Here is a 23,377-nt window from a genome sequence, read left to right as displayed (position 1 = left end):
ACGATGCTCAACCACACCAGGAGGCAGAACCTGTGCCAGAAGGTCCTAAACTACTGCAAGGGAGCAAAACACCTGAGACACAGATAGGCACACGGGCTTTGCCAAGTCCACCGCACCCATGCCAAACTTCATTTCCTACAACATGGGCACATCCTGGCTGTCTCCTGAAAGAACAGGTACCGCTACCCGGTACTACACGAGGCAAAAGTGCTGCGGGAAGCCCTAGCAACATTTAAGGCCCTGCCTGCAGGCAGGTCCGCCGCAAAGCACCCCCGTTTAGCACGGCCGTGGCCAGCTCCTGAGGTAACTCCGACACGGGGTGACCAGACAGCCCCGAGGGGCCTCCGCCACCACCACCAGGGTTCCCGCCCGGCCCGGCCCTCCAGGCGCCTTCAGCCCCAACCGCCGCCGTCCTGGGCGCACCGTCTGCCGGACAGCGCCCTGCTGCTCGCCGCTCCCCGCCGATCCGAAGAACCTGCTCAGCACCATCTGCTGCCCGCCGCCGCCGCACTCCCGCCGCTGCCGCCGCGGCATGGCGATGGCGGACCCGCGTGCCGGCCGCCGGCAGCGGCAAGACGTGCCTCGCCGGATGCGACGGCGGCGTGGGGCGGGGCGGCGAGGGAAGAGAAGGGAACGGAGGGGCCCGCGGGCGCGTTGCGCTCCGCCCAAGCTCCCACCTCAGCGCTCCGCCACTGGGCTGGCCCTGCCGCCGGCGACGTCCCGCCCCGCTGCTGCGACCTCGCTCGGTCCGAAGTCTGGTTGCGGCGGTCGGCAGCATGGTGCGCTTGCTGAACTCCATCGTGGCCGTGTGCCAGAACATGGGCATCGGGAAGGACGGCACCCTGCCCTGGCCGCCGCTGAGGTACCGCGGCTCTGCCGGGCTCCTTCCCGCCGGGGCGGTGGGCGCGCGGGCGGACTACAACTCCCAGCATGCAGCGCGGCGCGCTGCCCGCCGGCGGGCTGTGCGGGGCCGCGCGTTGCGTGCTGGGAGTTATAGTCGGGGAGGGCGATGATCAGCGGGGCGGGAAAGTGGCCGCCGTGGCGGCTGGAGGGGGCCGTGGCGGGGAAATGGCTGCCGGGCCCCGCGGCCACGCCGGGCAGTGGCTGCTAGGCCCCGCGGTGCTCCAGGGCTCGGGGAGGCGTGTCAACAGCCTTTCGGCCGCGGGTAAGCTCTGCTGCGGGCAGACACCCGGGGCCAAAGTTCTCCCTTCAGTCAGGGCACCGGGCCGGGCCCTGTCCAGCCTCACCTCCCCGAGCGGCGGCGGCATTTGCGTCATGGGTTTTTTTTCCCGATTAGAGAAACGTAATTTTTTTCCTGAACCACGTTGTTATGCTTTTCATGTTGTGTTGTTTTGTTTTGCCAGGAACGAGTACAAGTACTTCCAGAGGATGACGAGCACGACCCACGTGGAAGGTACCGTACTCCTGGCTGAGGTGCCGCTGCTTATTAAAATCAGTTCATGCAGTATCAGTCATGAAAAGACTGGTGATTTTATTCTCGCCTGACTTAAAAGTCCTGCTTCTGCAAACCTTCCCAAGCCTCACAAGTATTTTACCTCCTTGTAAATAACATCAGCAGATTATTTCAGATAGAGAAGCTAGAGGTGAATCAGATGTTTCGGGGCTGAACATTATTTCTAAAAAAATAATTTCAAAGTCCTGTTTCCCCAACAGATTAGAAAACTTCACTTACTTGGCTGTACCTACAACTCCACCCCTGAACAAATGAAAAATTGAAAGAGTTTTGTATCACAATGAATTAGCAAAGGTTTGTGTTTGTTTTTTTTTTCCAGGCTGCATTAGCTTATCTAAGTTGTTTGCTCTGGCTCAGCCTTGGCCGTTTGTTCACCCCTCTGACCCTTGTGACAGTAATTTTGCTTGGTTCTGTGAGTGTTGAGACATCCCAATGTGCCAGAAAACCATAACCATACCCACAACACAGCAGCAATTCTGCAGTCATGCGCAATATATCTGTACACAGTAACATGCAACTGTGCTGGTAATACACGGCAATAATGTTCAGGCCCAGCAAGACCTTTGCACAAAGGAATTTTATAGACTCTGTTGATTTGGTGAGACAAAAGCAGTTATTGTGGGCTGAAAAAAATTGTGAAGGGCAGCAGAAACAAACAAAGATAGGAATACAAAAGATTAAAACAGCTAATTTGTTTTGACTGGGTACTTAGCACTGCCAGAAGAGACAGGTCTTGCCGCATTGCCCCCATTCCTCTTTCACACTGGCTTTAGTGCTGGTTTGACGTTTCCTTCTGTGACCCGGTAGTCAAGTCTACTGGGTGTCTGTGGGGACTGTCAGTACAAGGTGTGAGGTAGGATCAGGCAGGAGGTGTTGAGAGAGAACAGGACCTCTCTGAGCCATGGAAGCGGCTCACTGTGCCTGGTGGAATAAGAACCATGAGAGACAGCAGGTTTGTCCTCACATTTCTGCTGCTTTCCCAATGTGGTCACTCTTTCCTGTGGTTCTTTTTTTTTTTTCATGGTCCTGTTAAAATTTGTGTCTAGCAAAACTCACTTGTTTGCTAAGACTTCTAGGCAGCCTAACATGTGCCCGTGTTTTGACTGAGTGACCTATTTCATATTCTGGTTTGAAGGTCTGTTCCATATTCCAGAAGGAATGTTTAAACTCATTTTGCAGCAGTCTTAAGTGAAGGATTTTATTTACGTTTTGAAGACCTGATTCAGTCCATTGCAACCTTATGTACAAAAAAGATGTAACACAATGTAAGTCTTTTTATATGTCTGCGATTTGGATCTTATCCAGCACAAATAATCTGTAATCACAAAAAGATGTTTTAAGTATAATTTAAAAGAAAAGCTTTGCTCCATCCTGCCTGTAAATCTTTTAATAAGCTATGATGCTTGGCAGCCAAGTTGCTTTGTAACCAGACCTCTTAATGCATTTTGCTGCCATAAATCTTCACAGCAACGACATCACCATTGGCTCAAAAAAGTCAGAGTCACTAATTTTTGTAAGTGAAGATCACTGATCTTCAGTGCTTGCATGTCTGCACTTGCCACTGCTGTAGTTTAGCTATTGGTCTAGACGCATCTTTGTTCTGACCCTGTAGGCATACCAGTATGAATCTTGAGTAAGAAAATACTTATATCCTTCAGCAGTGCTGTCAGTGGTCTGTGCTAACACATCTAAATTGACACTGCAGTACATCTAAGAAACTTGCTCATTGAACTTATCTGCAGAAGAGTCTTCAGACGTTGCTAATAAACAACTGGAGTATTGATTCTGTGGTGTGATCTAGTAGATCCAGCCTCTCAGACCAAGAAGCAGGGAGGATAGCTATGAAAAAATACTGTTTTCTCTAAAATCTCTCCTGCTGTGTAGTGCTGTTAAGAACTTCTGTTACCTTTTTATGAGTCTCAACCTTTTTGCTTATTTCTCTGGGATCTCCACTTCCTCATAATTGTAGAATCACAGAATAATTTGGCTTGGAAGGGACCTTCAAAGCTCATCCAGTGCCATCCCTGCCATGAGCAGGGACATCTTTACCCAGATCAGGTTGCTCAGAGCCCCGTCCAGCCTGGCCTGGGATGTCTGCAGGGATGGGGCGTCCACCACCTCTCTGGCCAACCTGGGCCAGGCTCTCACCACTCTCAGTGTCAAAAATGTCTTCCTTATGTCCAGCTTGAATATTCCCTCCTTTAGTTTAAAACCATCACTAAATGTCCCGTCAGTACAGGTCCTGCTAAAAAGTCTGTCCCCATCTTTCTTATTAGCCCCTTTAAAGTATGGGAATGCCACAATAAAGTCTCCCTGGAGCCTTCTCTTCTCCAGCTGAACACCCCAACTCTCTCAGCCTGTCCTCCCAGCAGAGCTGTTCCAGCCTCTGATCATTCCTGTGGCTCCTCTGGCCCCTCTCCAACAGGTCCATGTGTGTCCTGTGCTGAGGACCCAGAGCTGGACACAGGACTCCAGGTGGGGTCTCAGAGTAGAGGAGCAGACTCGCCTCCCTCCACCTGCTGCCCATGCTCTTTTTGATGCAGCAAAAGAGAAACCCTCTTAGCAGGATACATATAAGAGATAATCATGTTATGAATGTTTGGGTTTGGTCAGAAATGATAGGTGAATTCTAGAATTTGATTGAACACCTGTTGCAGTTCTGCTTTGGATTTCATTTGGCTAGTTCTCCTAAAATTTGTCCTTTGTATGGCTTCCTTTTTTTTTTTTTTTTCCTTAAATAACACTCAAAGCTGGGAATTATTGCTGATTTTATAACTTGAATGGTGGACCATGCAAACATAAAGTCGATTACTGTATACTGCTTGGATTTATAAAGAGAACAATGATGTTTTTTCACACTAAGAGAACTTTTTGACAATGTTAGTTGGTCTCACACAAAGATTGATTTGGCCTCATAACTACAGCAGAGCCAGTGTCTGTGTAATGCATGTAATGGGCAATGACATGCCTTTTTTGATTTTCTTTCAATTATAAATTTATAGGTGTGCATGAGACTAATTTGCTGTCAACTGCCTGCCAATACTTGGAGGCCACAAACCCCTTCTTCTGTGCATGTGACCAATTAGAGAAATGAGGCCTAAGCTTGTGCTTTCGTTAAGTGCTGAAATGTGGTTTTCAAGGGGGAGAGAGGGAAAGTCCAGCAGTGCCATGAAACAACTAAAACAAATTTGGGACAGAGCAAAAATACCCTTTAAATAAGTGTTTTCTCTCTTATTCAGGTAAACAGAATGCAGTGGTCATGGGTAGAAAAACCTGGTTTTCCATTCCTGAGAAGCATCGTCCTTTAAAAGACAGGATTAATATAGTGCTCAGCAGAGAGCTCAGGTATGTTTGATGGATAATAGGCCTGTAAAATAAATAACAAGTCTGCACCTAAGCATATGTGTAGCAATACATCCTAAAGTAATCCTAAATGTAACATTGTGGATATCTGGTTATGAGGTTCTGAGTGATAACATTTCTTCAGTTTTATTAATTGTTATTTTAATTTCTTTTTTTTTTTTTTTTAATTAATTCACCAGATAATTGTCATTACATAATAAATACTAGCCCTAGCTCTGCATGCGAACTGATGATTGTCAGTAGTCTTTCTGACTCATGTATTAAACTGTATTTCTCTAGTTCCTGGTTAGGTTGATGGGTCTTACTTCCCTTTTTGAAGTTTATTTTAATGAGCATTTAAGGAAAAGAACTGTCCTTTTTCAGAGCTCTCTTTTTGAATGTATCACCCACAGTCATCCAAAAAGTCTTAAACAAAAATATCCACGTATAGTGGTTTATTTGTTTGGAGAATGTTGGTGAGTTTGGGACTGAATATGGGGGGGAGAGAGGGTGGGGGATAAGGGCTTTTTGGCTAGTTTTATTGAATGAAATATTAATGGTTTAGAAATCTGTATTTCATTTTAGAGATATCAAAATTTCTCAGTTACACCTTTTTTAAAACATGATATAAAATTTCAGATCTGTAATTTATAATGCCTCTTAAGTCACAGTTATGATTAAACTGTGATTTATTAGGCAATCCGGCAGTCAGATGAGAATTCTAGCATAGTTTAGCGATAATATGCATTTCAAAATAATTAACTATTGTGAAGCATTTAGTCATTTGTTAATTCAACAGAATGCATATCTAGATTTTATTAATTTTCATGATGAATGGTCCTTTAATTATTTACTAACAAAACTTGGCTTTTCCTAGGGAAGCTCCAGAAGGAGCACATTATCTTTCCAAAAGTCTGGATGATGCTTTAACTCTTTTGGATTTGCCAGAGTTACAGAGTAAAGTAGACATGGTTTGGATCATCGGAGGCTCTTCAGTTTACAAGGTACAGTTAGAGTACTCCTAAATTACTCATTTTCTGCAGCTTTAGGAAGATAATTTCCTTCATGTGACCCAGCAAACTCCAGTGGTTCCAACAGAACAAGTCTTGGAGAGTAAAATTTCAATTCACAAGAAACCGAATGTTGCTCTTGCTAAAGGCCCAGTATCATACAGTTCTTGCACTTTCGCAAGCTTTTCTTAACTATCTAAATTGTTAGGTTTATAAACGAAGACCCATCTTGTTACATTTATTTTACTGAGGAAGTAGACTGGCTCTGCAGAGGATGTGGGGAAACCAGGAGAAGTGATCCAAATTTTTAGCCAGAGTATGACATATTATACAGGTAAGAAAAGAGGAGTTAGAGAGAGCTGCCAGGTGTTGGTATCAGCAATAAGTGGAGATAATCATGCAACAAAACGTAGAACTGACTGTTTTCCCAACCAGCAACCAGGCATCACTGCTTTTCCCACTCCACAGGTTTCTCTCCATGTCTAGAACATCTCAGTATTCAGGTGTCCGTTCATGTGCCAAAAAGGCAGCATGTGCCGCTTTTTTCTGAGGACTGGCTTTGCACAAAGCCTTTCATAATCACCTTGCTTTCCCACAAATGTAATAGTCTGCCTGTCCTTAACTGAGATGTTAGCTGTGCAAAGTGAGGGTCTGAAATAAAACCCATCTTGTTGCTCGGTGTTTCCTCAGCCATCTTTCTCCCTTCCCCCAAATCTTTCTTCTCATCTTCTCTTTATCCATGTAAAGTTTAGTCAACTCTCCATGCCTCCACCCACATCCCTAGAGTCATCCTTTCAGCCCCTACACAGTCAGGGTTCTGCCCTTTAACTCTCTATTGATTTTGACTTGTTAAGTTCTTATATAATTTGTATTTCTCATCAAACAGTACCACACAAAAGATTATTGCCATCAACCCTGGTTTCTTTCATCTCAGTCAGGAAAATATGGAATAAGGACAACAATAAGCATTCTTCTGATTAAAAATATCAAGAATTGTAAAGCAAATCCCCTTTTTTAATATAGTAAAGGAAAAATAGTTCTGCTGTCCTTTAGGTCATAAGAAGTATGCTGGGAATTGTACTCCACTTCTTGTTTGGCAGTTGTACTTCAGGTGTGTGATGACAATGGCATCATGCTGCTGGTAGCAAATTAGAGCTGACAGAGTGCTTTGTATGCTGGGTGGGAAAATAAATGTTCTAATATTTCTTTCATTTGTAGTTTGTGCCTTTCGTGAACCTCTTCTTTGTGCCTTAGGGAATGTATCTTCTACAGTAAAAAAAGGCAAAGCAGTTAGATACTGCAAAGATTGTAAGAAAAATAAGATGCATATGCAAATAGCCTGTAAAGTGCTGTTGTTCCTCTGTCTTTTTTAAAATTTATAATCAGTCTTGCATGTGGTGAAGTCCACCATGTATTTGATGTCCCAACTCATTCAGTCTTTGATTAGGTATTAACATGTAGAAGTAACCTGCCATTCACTCTCAGCCATTGAAATGCCTGCTTCCAGGCAGTAAGTAGGAAGTTTATTTCTGGAGAAAGATTCCCTTCAGATTGGTCATAACTACCCAACATGAGCAAGAGACTGGACTGGGCTTCTGCCTGGGATGCTGCAGGAGGCACAATGTGAGCAGCAGCATTGCCTCTTCTGTGCACTGACTTGTGTGCTCATCTAGTGCTGCAAAGATTTTTGCCTGTTCTTCCAGGGGCACCTCTGTTGCAGACTTCTAATTTAACTGTTTTTCAGTGCCTGGCTGATTATTTTGTAGAAATCAATGCCACTTTTTAGACTATTACTTGCCAATGCTTAGATTGTAAATAGGCAGTTTTGATTGAGAGTACTTTTGCAATGTATTACTTGTGCTGGTCAGCATAAGGGAATATGACTTAAAACTTCAACTGTTTTGCCCCTTTCAAATATCTACGTGGGATGTTTAAAAGGAATTTGTAATTCATTAGGGAGAAAGCTGACAGTTTTATATAGATTCATGCATTCAAACTAGCTTTGTGATCTTAATTAGAAGACTTTGATGGAAAACATACAGCTCTGCCAAAACTGCAGGTAATATTTTTAGTGCCTGTATTAAAGATTCACAAAGGATTACAGGAATATTGACATTATACCATGTAGAAATGTGTGGGAAGTAAAAGAGCAGTTGGTAATTCAAATGAATCATTTTGCTCAGTAATTGCAGGTATTTGCTTTTAAAGCATTATTTGGATCTTACTACTTTGTACGGCTTAAGGCTTTAGAACTGATTACATTTACTAATACAAGCCTGCGATGGAGGGAATGTAATTGCTTCAGCAAGTAACTGCAACAGAAGCAGTTTGAAACAAGCAGTGCTGAGGACATGGCATTTCTACTTTTAGCACATGGAGGAGTTTAGCGCTAACATCAGATCTTTCAAACCAGATAAAGCTTTATGAGGACACACCTTGACAAGGAGAACAGGCCACTCTGGAAAGCACCGCACTTTTCATCTGCCTCCTGCAAATAAAGGTCCCAGCCACCATCAACCCTTTTCCGTTTCTGGTCTTGTCCCTAGCTCCTCCTCATAATTTACAAGTAGCACTACCATGCCTGCTGAGTATATCCACTTCTACATCTCTGCGTAGCCACACAACTGTGTAGTAGGGAGCTGTTTTACACCACAAGAAGCTAGTCTGTTATGATCCCGGTGAGAATTGCATCCCAACTCTGTAAAGTGTCATTTAAAACACTACTAAGTAGAGCTAAGAGTCAGAAGAAGGACAGAATGGTGTAAGTTCTCTTACATCCCTGTAGATGTTGGGAACTCCAAGTTGTGTGGCACTGGAGGAGCCTGCAAGCAACGTGCAGCGTGCTGCACAGATCCTGTCTGTAGGAAGGGCTACCCCATGCTGGTCATTCAAGCTGTTATAGGACTTCCTTACAAGAAAACAAGTCTATTCATCATTTCTGCTGGCAAACTTAAAGGATGTTCACATGAGAACTACTTGCTGCTCTTTCAGATAAAGGCAAGGACACATGAGTGGTGTAGGTGTCTGTGCCAAGTGAGAGCTGCCTACAGACTCCTCTGTTACAGCGTTCTGGCTGAGCTTATCCTGTGGTCAAGAAATACGTGCAGCACAGTACAAGGCTGGGCCTTTTCAGGTTAATTGTTCTGTGCATCGCTAACTCCCTAATGTACAGTGATCTTTTGGTCAGGATCGCTACAAAAGGGAACAGCAAGTTCACGCATGCATGCACCTGTTGCACTTATTTCATTTCATTTATATTGGGCTGCTTTGACTGCATGTCATGGGTTGTTGTGGATGTCTTGAGGGACGAGTAGGAAGATGGGGGATAATAGCATCCTTGGAGTCTTCAGTGTGGCTGCTTTGGCTTGGTTGATTGGTGGCCCTTGGCAAAGGGCTTGAGCTCAGGTTGGTGGCATCACGTTGGTAAAGGGATCTTGGAGAATAAGAAGTAGATGCAGAATGTATTGAAGGTGAGGATGTACAGCTGAGGCCATCTGTCAAGAGCTACTACAGAAGCTTTGTCATTGCCAGGCAACAATTCCAGACTCCATATCATTATTCAAGAGAGTGGTTTATTGTCCTGTGGAGCCTTTTAACACAGCTCCTAACCTTAGCAACTTCTGATCAGTTAATCAGTTTGGGATAGGGAGATCTACCATGATTAGGGTTGTTGTCACTGAGCTCCCTGAAACAATCCACCAAACGGTATTTCTGTAGATGGTATGAGGGGGGAACATTTGCATGATCTTCCAGGCCTTTGCTCTCTTTGCTTTTCCATACGCTTTGTGGGTGCTGTGGGCAGCACCACAACTCACCTCGATTCAGGGTGGCAATCCAGAAGGGTTACCAAGGGTAGCCCATGAACTGGGGCAAATTCACACATGTTTCAAGATGTTTCCAAAGGACATCAGATTGAAAAGAGGTGCTGGCACCTTCTTTCTGCACAGAGTCACTCAAGATGTTTGAATGCCTGCCTTATCCAAAAGAGAATTGTAGAATAATTTGGGTTGGAAGGGACCTTCCAAGCTCATCCAGTGCTCATGGCAGGGGCCATGAGCAGGGACATCTTCACCAGATCAGGTTGCTCAGGGCCCTGTCCAGCCTGTCCTGGGATGTCTGCAGGGCTGGGGCATCCACCACGTCTCTGCCAAACCTGGGCCAGGGTCACATCACCCTTAATGTCAAAAATTTCTTCCTCATGTCCAGCCTGAATCTCCCCTCTTGTAGTTTAAAACCATCACCTCTTGTCCTGCTCTAACAAGCTCTGCTAAAGCATCTGTCCCCATCTTTCTTACAGGCCCCTTTTAAATACTGAAAGGCTGTAGTAAGGTCTCCCTGGAGCCTTCTCATCTCCAGGCTGAACAACCCCAACTCTCTCAGCCTGTCCTCACAGCAGAGCTGTTCCATCCCTCTGATCATCTTGGTGGCCTCCTCTGGCCTCTCTCCAGCAGGTCCATGTCTTTCCTGGCTGCATCCTCTCTGTGCCTCATGCTGCCATGCCCAGATACCACACTGAAACACAAGCCTGGCTTATCCAGAGAACTGTGACGAGGTGGAGCATCTACCCAGCTGCCTAGGTGCAGAAGGGCTCTCTGTGGGACACAGGTGTCCAGTCTGTCTCTCAGTCTCCAGTACAGATGGCTCCTGTGCCTTGCCCAGCCTCTAAGAACTGAGGCAAGCGAAGGTGCTGGAGTGTGTGCTCCAGGGTGGCATTTTGGGGGAGGATGCTGCCCTCAGCAGCAGATGGCATGGAGGCAAGGGACTACTGGTATCTGCAACCTCTTCTCGTAGGACTGCAGCGGGAGAGGAGCAAGTCTGGCAGTCTCTGAACATTTATAAGGACACAGTGCAGCCGTCTGCTGCTTATAGTCATCTTGCCCACTGCCCCTAGGTCCTCAAGGACACAGTTCTCTCCATGGTGGTGGGAGTATTGACATAAGCTGCCTCAAGTCCTGTGAAGAACAGAGAAAGGTGAGCTCTGAACAGGGTGGCCGTCCAAGTCCTCATGTAGGTTACACTCATACTGTGTTCAGCAGCATACTCTGGGAAACTGTCTCTTCTGGGCCTTGACCTCTGTAGCAGGCAAAGGCAGAGCAGCTAGACATATCAAGCATTTTGATGGGGACAGGGAGAGCTGTGTAGGGTATTAGTATTAGGAAATGAGAGCAGAAAAGATTGAAAACAACTCCCACAGTCCAACGGGGGTTCAAAAAGCTCATACAGCCTTCATTTTCCTAAGTGTGCCTTGACACTGACTACCTCATCAGGTTTATCGTCTCCTGATACACCCACAAAATACTACTTTTGCCTTCAGGTAAGCTTCTGGATTTCTCACAGCACAGATTTGCAAGTTTCACTTTTTGAATTTCATTGTGGTGCCATACTGGATCTTCTGGGCTGTTCTGGATCCCCTGAGTTCCAGGAGTTGGTGTTGCTATTGATTATAGGGATGAGGAAGGAGGAGTGTAGCAGCCCAGCAGTGGCCAGTAGGTCACAGCAGTTACAAAGCCGTTCTGCATCAGCAGAGGCTCTCCATGATTTTGCATAAGCACTTGATTTGAGAGTCATTTGCTGGCTCATGGGTGCTTGTTGTGTGCTTGAGTCCCTCTTAGCTGTTGGAGCTTATCAGATGTGTTCCTGGAACAGATTGGCGGGGTTTCATTCCCAAGAAATGTAATTCATGCTCACCGCAATTGCTCCCCAGTACAACTAAAGCATAGTGAGTGGGGAGAATTGGAATATTAATTTCAAAACCACGTTTCTATGGTTAAGACACAAATGTAGATGCACTCTTAAAAACAACATTCAGATTTTACTAGGAATAGGAACTGTAAGTCCAGCACATCCCCAATAATTAAACGGAGTTTAAAAAACAAAACCAGCTCTAGCTTCACTTATCTGGATGGTATGGTCTTGTGCTGTGTTGTTTGTAGGATGTTTAATATAAATCCTGCTTTGTAAAAATAACCAAGCACAAATCCCTAAAGAGAACTTGAGGGGGTGGGGAGGCTGGAAACACGCAAAACACTAGAAAGAAAACTTTAAAAAAAAAAATGGGAGAAAAAAAAAAAAGAATTGAAGAATTTATGACTCAGGTCCTCATAACCAAGGCCTGTTTAGTAACACCAAAACAGGCTATATGTCAAACAGGTTTTCACCTTGATAGAACAGTTTTCCATTCAGCATCTTGAACATTTAAAATAGTCTCTTCAGATGTATGTGTTCCTACTCAGCTTGTTGCTTTCTCAGTGCCACAGAAGCAAACAATGAGACTCAAGGTCACATTGCTGAAGTACAGATTTGTGTTTGTGTATTACATTTGGAGAACACACTTGGAATTTAATAACAGAACAAAAAGTTCTTTCTTAAGAAGTTTTGTTGGTTTTACTGGTTAGTTAATATCTAGGTTGGCCATAACAGAATAGATGCTGGTGATAAATGACATTTGGGGAAATTCTTCAACAAAGAGGCTTGAGCTGGGAAATTAAATTTCCAGTAATCTCCAAGGAAAATTTTATCTACTATTCATGCTCAGGTGTCTTCCTACCTATTAGTATTTGACATATTGTGTTTGGTAATCTACCCATTTTAATTCTGCAAAATTATTGAATTATGAAGCTACTATTAATGCAGCATTAGTGCAGCAAGTCTTTTGCAGATGATTAATTACCCTCTTAAATAGAGTTTCTCGACTAAGCATATAAGCTTCAGTGGGTTCTGAATGCCCTGAGTGGGTTGTGAATGCCACATTTACTAAGCTTCAAACCTTTGCTGTACCACAGGGGTCACTGCTTTAAAAGGGAAAACCATTAACAATTAGAGTCACTAGTTTTAGCATTATTTTTTTCAAGCCTGCCAAAACTTTACTAGCTAATGCTAATATATTAATATACATTTTAAAGGTTACATTTTAGTATGTCTCAATTTCCTTGTAAACTATAAAAGAAATAGTAGTAATTTCTCTACATTCCCTGCACATAAGGCAGAGTGGATTTCAGCTGCATGCCTGTTGGCATAGAGACTAACGTGTGTAACAGAGTTCCCAAAGAACGTGCTGCAAAGAGCAGGTTCCTCTGAGCCACGATGCATTGGTGACATGGGGGACGTCACACTGCAGGCCTGAGACATCATTCTGCTCTGGGAGCAACCCCTGCAAAAAGCTGGGTACTGCATTGGCTTCTCTGCTAGTTCTGGTTTAGAGTGAACTAATTCGTATGGAGGATTTTCCCGTGCATAGTTGTGTAGCTTTGCGTAGTTGTCTGAACTAAAAGGCAGGAATGAGAAGACAATTTTCCTGTATTCCTATGACCTTCTAGTTGTTTTTTGAGAAAAGGTTTGAGCACTTGAAGTGCAATTCCCTAGTATGTCTTATATAACAGTGGCACGGTCACCACATTACAGGTGACAACACTGTCCTCTTGCAGAGATTTATGTTTTGTAAAAATATATCTGTGATATTGTAGTCATACCTTTGCGGGCCAATACTTCTTGCTCTTTGATAAATAAAATCAGAAGAAAAAACTACATTATTATCAATGGACTAGTGGATTTACTAATAATTAAAAAAAAAAAATTCTTTTAGTATCTTCATACCTTCACAGGCTTGAGAGGGACATATCCAGCTTTCCCAGTACCATCTTCAAAATAAAATCGATGGGATTGTTAACATGTAAAGAAAAGTGTAATATTGCTATTACTCCTGAAAAAGCTTCTTGTGTGCCTGTGCTTGTGAACAACCATATTGATTTGACATTCCTCTGGGAAAAAATAATGACTAAAAAAGGTTAATATATGAGTCAGTTGCAGACACAAATCATGCAGCTGTGAAAGGTTATTGCTTTTTAAGTTCTTTTTCAAAGCTACTTGCGGAGATCATAGAGGAAAAGATTTAAAAGCCTCTCATTTAAGACTAACACACAGAAAAGCCTAGTGACTAAAGTGTATCTGTTTCTGCAAGGCCAAGATGGTCAGGGGGTTTGATAACGGTCATAAAGATTTTTGTTGTGCTTTCTTTTGTCCCTGACAGGGAACGGCTGGTGGGAGCTACCACAGCATCTCCTCTCTCACTAGGCTTAGCCTTAGGGGCTTGGGAAGGAAGGGCGGTTCCCAGCCTCAGTAAGCTGAGCACTAGTAGCATGGGAAGGAAGGATTTTTGAAGGTGATAGTTGTCCTGGTTATCACTGCAACTCTCCTAATAGCCAGAGTTCATCTTAGGCAAGTCCTTTTACCTAGGTGAGATCTAGGACTTTTTAAGCTCTTCAGCTGTGAGATTTTTTTAACGCATAAAATACATACTTTAATACTCTTGTGGCTTCCAAATACAGCTTGCCTATATGACCCAAAATATGTTAAGAGTTGAAAAACAGAATGCAAATAATCAAACTGTTTGTTTTGCAATTTTCTCTTTTACAATGTTCTCATATTTTGTTTGGATTGGCAATGTTGTCTAGCAATAGAAAGACTCTTGAAAAATAAGTAGCTCATGTAGCTACTTTGGCTGTTATTTTATGTAATCGGTACTAGATGAGAAGGCAGGAGCAGTGTGTGTGCGTCCTTCTATAACCTGTGAATCTTAAATGACTAGAAGTAATTGGTCATTTCTACAGCAGTTGGTTGCTATGCCCACTAGTTTACAGTGTTTTGGTTATTAGATCTACAGAAGACTAATTTTCCATATAATACATCTGAAGCTACTTGTAATGCACAGCTGTTTTTCACTGCAGAGCTTCAGGTCTGTTTTAACCTGTGTTCTACAAAGAGAAACTAATTTAAGGCAATGGTCCTGCACATGCAGACGTAATTTAATCTTCTATGGCTCTCAGTCCGGTGCAGCTGGAAATCACGGGGAAGATGATCCTTAGGTCATGAAGATGTCCCTGCTCATGGCAGGGGTTGGACTAGGTGACCTTTGAAGGTCCCTTCCAACCCAAGCCATTCTATGATTCTGTGATCTCCTTTTTGCTTTATGCTTCAGAGGCAGGCCTGCCAAAGATTTCTTGGAAGTAAGCAAAAAGACACAGGTATGCTAAAATCTCTTTACAGGATTATGAAGATAGATGTGAGTAATAAAGGACTCCAGTTCACATATAGGGTTGACATACTTGGGACAACAGGAGGGTTTCTGACACCTCAGTTCTCTTGTCCTCCCTCTGTTGTGGAAAGTCATCTCTGCTTGAGGAGTGATTCTGGTGTTTCTGACAGCTTGACAGCCACAACTTTAATAGGCAGTGCTTTCATGTGAACTGAAAATCAGCATTGCTTTTCCCTGTTGCTGTAATATCTTAAAAGGTTCAGTAGCTGCTACACAAGGACATGAGCCTATCTGGACAGCAAACACATACACAACTCCCAAGGGAAACCAGGGCAGGTACAGATAAAGTCCAAGGATAACTGAATGAATTATGAGGGGAAAACACAGTAAATTAAAACTGTACCGGTAATCACTTTGAGACTCACTGTGGTGATGGAGTGAGGGTAACATAATGACCATAGAGTAATGATGTAGATTTTTCAAATTTACAGAAGCATGAGCTCACAGACATAATTTTATTGGAAAAATTTCTTCTTGTCCTGGTTCAGTTATTTCCAACAAGTTCTCTCTTACTGTGTATCTTTTGTATCACATGTATTATCTTCACATTTACAAAGTATGCAGAAAAAAAAGGCAAAACTGATCAGCTTATTGGAAGCGTTTTGTCTGCTGAATGTTGTGCTAACTTCCCACAGTGTTGCCTGATCACTAGAAAGATATTTGCTTACTGCATGTGCTGTTTATGTATTTGAGATAATTTACTTCTATACCTTCGTGTTATCTGTATGTGGCATTTAAACAAAGTCATATTTACCCTATTCTGTTCATTAGAGTAAATACGCATAATGTATATTTTGTTGATTAAATTCAGAGTAAGTATGTCAACATTCTATCAAATCAGTACTATGCATCTTCTGACTTACAAAAAAAGGTGGTGAAACAGACAGAGTGGGCTGGATGAGGCAAGAGTGAATTGAATATCAATGAGGAACTTCCTTAATCCTCATGAAAATGCCAGAGTTGTGATGAAGCTCCTTCCTTGTCGTGCCAGGTCCATAGCAGTAGTTTGCAGATGTGGTTTCAGAGTCAGGCTGAGGGGAGACCTTCTCACGCTCTACAACTACCTGAAAGGAGGCTGTAGCATGGACGGTGTTGGTCTCCCAAGCAGCAAGTGATAGGATAAGAGGAAATGGCCTCAAGTTGTGCCAGGGAAGGTTTAGGTTGGATATTAGGAAAAAGTTCTTCCTGGAAAGGTTTGTCAGGCGTTGGAACAGGCTGCCCAGGGCAGTGGTGGAGTCACCATCCCTGGAGGGGTTTAAAAGACGTGTAGACGAGGTTCTTAAGGACATTGTCAGACATAACCCCGGGATGACTAGATGGCGCAATGTGGACAAGCCAAGGCCGGGCACAGGTGCCAGCGCGTGACCTGGTTGAACTGTGTGCTTAAAGCCCAGTACAAGTGAAAGTATCGGAGTAGAGCAACTGAAATGTCAAGTTGAATCACTTTACAAACGTGTTTCTCCTTGCCCGTTGCTGTAATATGCTCGCTGTCAGGACAGTGGGCATTCCCAGCTGCTGAGAAGGAAGATGTGGATTGAAACCTCCATTCCAAGTTCTTTTTGCTGTTCAGTTTTCAAGGGCCACTTACACACTCAGATCCCCAGAGCTGGTCTGGCTAACTCAGGAAGCATTTGCACTTTTTTTATTAACTTGGGGACAGTTACACAGATGGTTGATTTACTCAACAAATGCAACAGTTTTTCTAGAATGGAGGTCATATTCCGGTCACTTTTGTGCCAAGTACAACTTTATTTGCAATATCTGTGGTCAGCCACTCCATACATTTTTCCTTGACCTGTCTTGGTGGTACAGAGCTCCTGCTGAAGTTGAATTCCCATAGAACTGGATAGGAAGTTGATTTATTCCCTAACTACCAAACAGAAGTATCTCTGTTTACAGAATGTGTTTATTTGTGAAGCAGATTCTATTCTTCCTCTGTCGTTCAACAGGTGTATGTTTCTCCTCTTACTTCATACCTTTATTTAAAGAAATAAAAAGTGTGATATTTATATGTAAACTAGATGAACACCAGTTCAATGCTGGTGGAAACTGGTGTGCTTTGAATTACCACTTCCATTTTAAGACGTTCTGTAGCAATAGAGCAGCTTTTCTAGAAACTTCTCGAGAGTAATACCAATTAATTTTATGGGATGAAATCTGCTATTACTTGGCCCCTGTGCTTGTCAAAGTAGTACCTCATAGCATGCTGCATGGTGAATCACCTTCAACAAAGAGCATTGCTCATTGCAAATTTAAGGGAAGGGGAGAAACAGCTGTAAGCTTTTCAGAAATAATATATTATAACCGGGCACCAGTATAGCGTTTAATGGGCTATTTTAATGCAGAGAAAGTCTGGAAAAGGTGACTTTTCAGTCTGATCTGGAGACAAAATGTCATTTTTAAACTCCTAAGTTTGTGTGAATTTTTTTAGTGAGGAACTCACCTAACAGGTGTCTTCATAACTTCTCTGCAACCAAGGAGCTTGGAAAGTTTCTTTCTTGTTTTTAAATAGTTTTCAATGCATATTATCACTTTGCCATAATCCAGATACCAAACTTAAAGTTAAACTGATAGATAATTTGATCACTGAAGCTGAAAACTAATGCAGAGTAAAAATACATTATAAATCCTTAGCAGTGATATTAATTAAACATATCGGAAACTATTACCTTGAGGTGTGGTCCTCTTTCACCACTTAAAGCTTCGTGTCTTTCACAGAGGTAGGATTCAGAAATTGCTTGTTGGAACTGGGCTGTGATGCTTCTTTCTTCTCATGGGACTACTTGTAATTTTTTCTTCATTTCTGTCAGATGCCCCAAGCTCCAAGATCAGGTGTTTCTGCCATTTACAGGTGGAACTGGCACAAAATGAACTTATGAGGAGGTTTCGAGTTCAATTTTCACTGCTTTCTTTAAATCCTGTAATATATAAAATAATAACTGAGTTTTAGTTTTAGATAACATTTGGTATGCAGTCTCCAGGTAGAAAATACTCATCTCTTGGTTCTTTTCAAATGCTGCCATAGTGATGGCTGGTGCAGTCAAAACAAGTATTTGGAGAGTTGGTAAAGAAAGCTTGTGTTCAAGATAAGAACTTACACTTGATGTTATCTTACAGGCTTCCCAGAGTGTTATAAAACAAGAATATTAAAAAATTGCGTAAAGAACACTACTTCATTCATGGTTGAGCTGTTTTACAGGGAACAACTCAATTTTAATAATTTCTATTGTTTTTAAAGGCAGCGATGGATAAGCCAATTAATCATCGATTATTTGTGACAAGAATTTTGAAGGAATTTGAAAGTGACACATTTTTTCCGGAAATCAACTGCAGAGACTACAAACTTCTTACAGAGTAAGTATCAAGATGCATACTAGTCTTGGGTTCAGATGGAAGACTTTGAATGTGTAAGGGTGCTATTAAAGCCATGTTCTGTTTTGAGTTAGAGGTGCTTTTCACTGTATTTTTCCCCAGAGTCATGTTTTACTTAGAACCTGGAATTGCACCACACTCAGCACAGAGAAGTTGTTGGAACTTGCTGTGTTCTTCAACCTTCCCATAATATTTACAGTAAAGAATTGCATTTGTCAGTTTAATGTCAAATTAAATGGCTTTGAGCAGGGAGGGTTGAGCACTTATAGATTTATAAGGTTGTTCCTTTGTCTTGAGAAAATTATTTCTTCTTAACAAACTTAGTAGGAACAAGTATTGAACTGTAAGTTTCTGCCATTCACTGCGATTTCTCCTGTGTTATCCTTGTCATGCTCCAGTCATACTTGTATGTCTTCTCTGATGAGATTACGTTCAACAGGCAGTAGAGAGGTGGCAAATGTTAAAACGTCTGTCTCAAGAACCAGCAAGGACAGGACTTTTCTCATCTTCTTGCTATTCCCATTTTGGTTCCCAGCTGGTTAGATAGCAGCAGTGGAAGAAATAAAAAGTGTGGGAAGTCACAGGGAATGGGAACGGGTTAGCACTGAAGTGAGGGAGAGCAGGGAGGGGCAGGAGAGACAAACAACGTGAGTGGGGAGGGTAAAGTCACCTTCATCAACCCTTAAGGTGTTCTGAACTGCCCTGTGCCATATCGTGAGCCCACGTCAGTATCCTTATGCCTGACCCAAAGCTGCCCTCTCTCCCTCTTGGTCATTTCTTGGGTTTACGTTGGTTTTGGCCACTGTACTGAAATCAGAATTTGGCCTTAAAGCATCAATTTACAAAATACTAGATAATTCCTTTGCTAAAGTGGAGACCTGATAGAGTCAAACCTAGCAAATCAAATTTAAAATTTCTTTCTCCCTCAAAGTGAACATTACTCATACAAAATCCTTATCTGTCACAGGGAGCTGAAGAGGTTTTTGGAAGTGTCTGTTAATAAAAACTGTTTTAGTAAATCTGGAATATAGAGGAACACTTTGCACGGTGGCATTCAGCTGCTTTAAGAAACTGTTGTAGACTTGTAAGACTCCTTTACCTTAGCATTTCCTTTGAACTGTCTGAGGAAAAGCAAAGCAAAGAAACCCAGAAGGGTTCTGTGTGTCTTCTGCCTTTGCAATAATTTTAAATAATATGTTGGAGGCTTTTATAAAAATGTTGGTGTTTTTTTACTGAGCAAAAAAGGTGGAGAGTTTTTTCTACATCAGAGTATACTATTTGATTTAAAAAATATGTGCATGCAAGTTGTTGATAGTAGTTAATGTGATTCCTAGAAGTAGTGTATACTTGGTATACCTGTTGTGAGGATGGTGTTTTCATCTCCTTTGTCAAACATCTCTTTTCATCGTCTCTAGTTGGTTGGATCAATTGCAAGTGACCCATAATGATATTTTAATGTACTTGTTGGCTTTTGCTTTTTCTTCTCCCCTCTCTGCAGGTACCCAGGTGTCCCTGCTGGTATCCAAGAAGAGAATGGCATCCAGTACAAATTTGAAGTGTATGAAAAAACTGTCATGGCACAATAAATGAGGCTTTCTATACTTCTGTGTAAGGGCAGGCATTTTAATTCCATGGAGTCTTATTGAGTACAAATATGTATTAAATTATTGAGAGAAAATCCTTCTTGATCTTACGGTACCTCAGTAGTGAATGATTCCAAAAAACACTCCCCAGACTTAATATACACCGTGCAGTGGAAATATGAGGCTGGTCAGCAGCGAGAAAGAGGCAGCTCTAAGGAATGACAGAACGGTTGGGGTTGGGATTGGAAGGCACCTCTGGAGGTCATCCAGTCCAACCCACCAGCTAAAGCAGGTTCACCAGGGCAGATCACACAGGAGTGTGTCCAGGTGGGTGTTGAGTGTTTCCAGAGAAGGAATACCTCAGCTAAGGTTGCGTGAGACATTGTGTTGAGCTTCACAGTCCGTGGCAGCATACGTAACAATTCCGTGAGTACCGAAAGGCATTAGACTGCGTCAGAACATGTCTACCTAAGCAAAGGTTTGTGTGTCTCTTCATGCAAAACATCCAACACTGAGAAAGCGTCAAAACTGCTGAGTTTGAGTGGGATGGCCTAGACATTTGTAACAGTCTTTAAAAGGTACCTGTATAGAGTAAAAGGTAAGCAAGCATAATGAGAGAAGTGGAGTCTGGAGGTCTCAAGCAGCAGCTGAGGGGTACACTGATCCTTCGTGGAAGTGCTCTCTTGTCATCTTAACCTTCCTGGGTACACAGCCTGATTCAAGCCATGTGGCTGAAAACACTGACTTACAAATTAATCTGATAAAGAAATTTCAACGTTTCCATTAACTTCACACCCATATAAAGGCCTGCTGCCCTTACAAAAAGTTGCTGTGTCAGTTTGACCATGGGCTGCCTTGCAGCATAAGAATATAAACATTGCTTTCTTAACCGAATCTGTGTTCTTACGTGCCTTCTAAATGTTATCAGTGCAGGTGCAGAGTGTTAAATTGTCAGTGTGATTTTGAATATTTTTTTCAGCATACAGATATGGATTATAAGCAGGTAGTGAAGTCCTGTTTCCTCTTTCAGTAAATGCAGCTAGTGTAATAATGTTTTGCATTACTGTTCCCTAAAAGTAGCGAGCAATATACTGATGCTGCAGTAACACTAGTTCTAATGGCACACAGTGCCAAGTGTTGACCAAAGGTTGTTATTGGCAATATTATCCCAATATGATCACTAATGTTAGTGTGTTCTGACTGTGGGGAGTTCGTCAGGTGGCAGAAACCTCCCTGTGTGAAGTGCCGTGGCAAGGGGCTGGGATGCACCGTGCCTGTGTGGGTTTCCTTGTGCTGCAGCTGCCACGCAGGCAGTGCGAGCCTGCAGGGAGGGGTTCCTGCCTCCCTTTCACTGCAGGTTGGTCTGAGAAAAAAAGAGTGAAAAAAGATATTTTTTAAAAATAATAGTAACCCTCAAAACCCTTCTGACTGTTTTCCCGAAGCATTTTAAAAGCATTGTCTTGTGAAGCAGTATTTTGGGAGATTCACGTAATACTGCTCGTCCTTTCATGTCACACAGTTCTAACATCAGGGAGGACAGAACTGACCATTGGCAGCTTGTATGTGTTCTAACTGTACAGGGGACTGTAACAGTGCGCAGTTTTCTAAGATTAAACCTTCATTTTGCTTACTTTTGAAAAACCTAACCTCTTTGATAAGAGAAAAAACACTTAGAATATCAGCTATGAACATTTATTAAATCTTCTGTGACAATTTACAACATTTAACTGATTAAAAAGATAATTTTTGCAGCATCTGCTCTGAGTTGTCTTCAGTTTTCTCCGTGTTCCTTTTGCATTCTTAAAAATGTAAGTACTTTCCTCTGTTGATCTTCTTGCCCCATGTGTGCTGGCTTGGTATCAGTTGATAAAGATTAAAACAACAAAGTTATACGCTTGCATAATTCAGCAAAAGGTCTCCAGAGTTTTAATTTGCCAACACATTATGAAAGCAAAGGGAAAAGACTGTTACCAGGGGGATGGTATTTAAAAAAAAAAAAAAAAGAGAAAGTCACAATGACCCTGACAAGAGAAAATAACATCCCAGAAGCGTTTCGTATGTACCAGTTAGTATCAAAAAACAGGCCACTTGAAAACTCTGCACAGCTAGTCTGCAAAGTACTGTGTTTGTGGGAACTGATGTTTGTGGAAAGTGGAAGCTAAGACTTGGTGCAATGTGCACTTACGCAGCGATACCAACGTGAACATACGTTGGAAAACTTATGCCTAAGCGTACATTGCGGGAAGTACAGCTCACTGAGGCCGAAAGGCTTTGTAGAACCACTTTGGCTGCAAAAAGTAACTTTAACTTGGATGTAAACAAGCCTGTTGGGAACATAGTTACTCTGAGTCCTTTGGGCTGAGTCCTCTCCAGATTTAACTGTTCATTTGTCAAATTCTGTAAAAAATTAAGTAAATTTATGATGAGTGGAAATGAGAACTTTTGAACTAACACAGCAGTTTCCTACTTAAAACTTTTCAGAACCTATTAATGATGTGATCTCTTCAGTATGCCTCTCTACCAAAAAGAAGCGTTTTTGTTGGGGGTTTTTGTTTTTCATTTAATAAAAGCATAGCACATTTTGCATCAGAGCACTTCAATATGCCATACAGATTCCAATCAAGAATTAGGGAAATGCATTTGATTATAATGAAGTTGGGTCCAAAAGCAGCGTGTTCATCCTAATGACAAACACACCAGTCACGACAGGGTCAGATGGTTCCAGTTTCAAGATGGACAGGCAGATGAGTGCAAGTCTGTGTGTTCAGGAACCACATACAAAGTTTGCTGAGAGGTTTATTATTTCCAGGGGATTGTTAGTTTGCACTTTTTTTTTTTTAAATCTGCACCCTTTTAAAAATACCTCAGATTGTTCATCCAAAAACTGAGGCAAGAAAAATGGTTGCTCTCCTAACAACCGGAGTTACCAGCCGGGATTTGTGTGGCGCTTTTACTTTTCAAAAGTGATGCTTAACTGGGTGACAAGTTGGTTGAAAAAGCAACAGGTACAAAATGTTTGCTCTTCACCTAAATTGGGCATTGCACCTGTTACCTCCCCATTTATATATCCTAAGCGAAATACAAATATTTTATACTATGGCTTGATTAAAAGTCCCCTTTGTTCCAAATACAACTTTCCACGTTTTGTTTACTCTTGTACCTCACTAATGTATGATTCCGTGAAAAGCCATAGATTCTCATTATGTCTAGTACAGGGGGAAATGTCATGTTTTTCCCCAGTTCCATGAAGCTAAGTACGATGAATAACATCATGAGTGACAATATAATTACCAATCACCAAGAAAAGTATAGTACAGATATAATGTAATCCCCCTCATTCAAGCTTTCCCAGGAACAGTGTTGTAAACAGATTAAAAATTTAATTTTTAAGGGTAATACTGGTTTTAACAAGATGGCTAAAACCAGAGGGTCTGCATAAGAGATGAAAAACAAACCATTAAGGTTTCTGTTGCTCGTCACTCATTATCTCTCTTATGTGACAGGG

General features: G+C 42.3%; 2 protein-coding genes across 5 annotated transcripts in view; one reads left to right on the top strand and one right to left on the bottom strand.

Annotated features, from left to right (window-relative positions):
* MSH3 (mutS homolog 3) overlaps positions 1-622 on the bottom strand; it is a 125,711-nt gene extending 125,089 nt beyond the window's left edge. For both annotated transcript variants that reach the window (XM_065046429.1, XM_065046430.1), the window contains exon 1: positions 424-622. In XM_065046429.1, the coding sequence (XP_064902501.1) occupies positions 424-534 (111 nt within the window). In that variant the 5' untranslated portion in view covers positions 535-622. The remainder of the gene's footprint in view (positions 1-423) is intronic.
* Positions 609-21,626, top strand: DHFR (dihydrofolate reductase). 3 transcript variants are annotated; one of them, XM_065046431.1, is made up of 6 exons: positions 609-862; positions 1,365-1,414; positions 4,714-4,819; positions 5,694-5,820; positions 18,156-18,271; positions 19,788-21,626. In XM_065046431.1, the coding sequence occupies exons 1-6, from the start codon at positions 777-779 to the stop codon at positions 19,873-19,875; spliced, it is 573 nt and encodes a 190-aa protein (XP_064902503.1). In that variant the 5' UTR covers positions 609-776; the 3' UTR covers positions 19,876-21,626. The 3 variants fall into 3 exon arrangements, with proteins under 3 accessions (XP_064902503.1, XP_005513894.2, XP_064902504.1); XM_005513837.4 differs by lacking the exon at positions 609-862 and adding an exon at positions 987-1,165; XM_065046432.1 differs by lacking the exons at positions 609-862; positions 1,365-1,414 and adding an exon at positions 1,675-1,768.
* The last annotated feature ends 1,751 nt before the right edge of the window (positions 21,627-23,377 follow it).

Source organism: Columba livia, chromosome Z, assembly GCF_036013475.1.
Source record: "Columba livia isolate bColLiv1 breed racing homer chromosome Z, bColLiv1.pat.W.v2, whole genome shotgun sequence".
Lineage (NCBI taxonomy): Eukaryota > Metazoa > Chordata > Aves > Columbiformes > Columbidae > Columba > Columba livia.
The sequence above is the reverse complement of the archived record's forward strand: the minus strand, read 5'-3'. Positions and strand labels throughout refer to the sequence as shown.

Coding starts and splice junctions, on each gene's coding strand:
- DHFR (XM_065046431.1), top strand. CDS start 777: ATGGTGCGCTTGCTGAACTCCATCGTGGCCGTGTGCCAGAACATGGGC. Junction 4,820..5,693: donor GTGCTCAGCAGAGAGCTCAG/GTATGTTTGATG, acceptor GGCTTTTCCTAG/GGAAGCTCCAGAAGGAGCAC. Junction 5,821..18,155: donor GAGGCTCTTCAGTTTACAAG/GTACAGTTAGAG, acceptor TTGTTTTTAAAG/GCAGCGATGGATAAGCCAAT.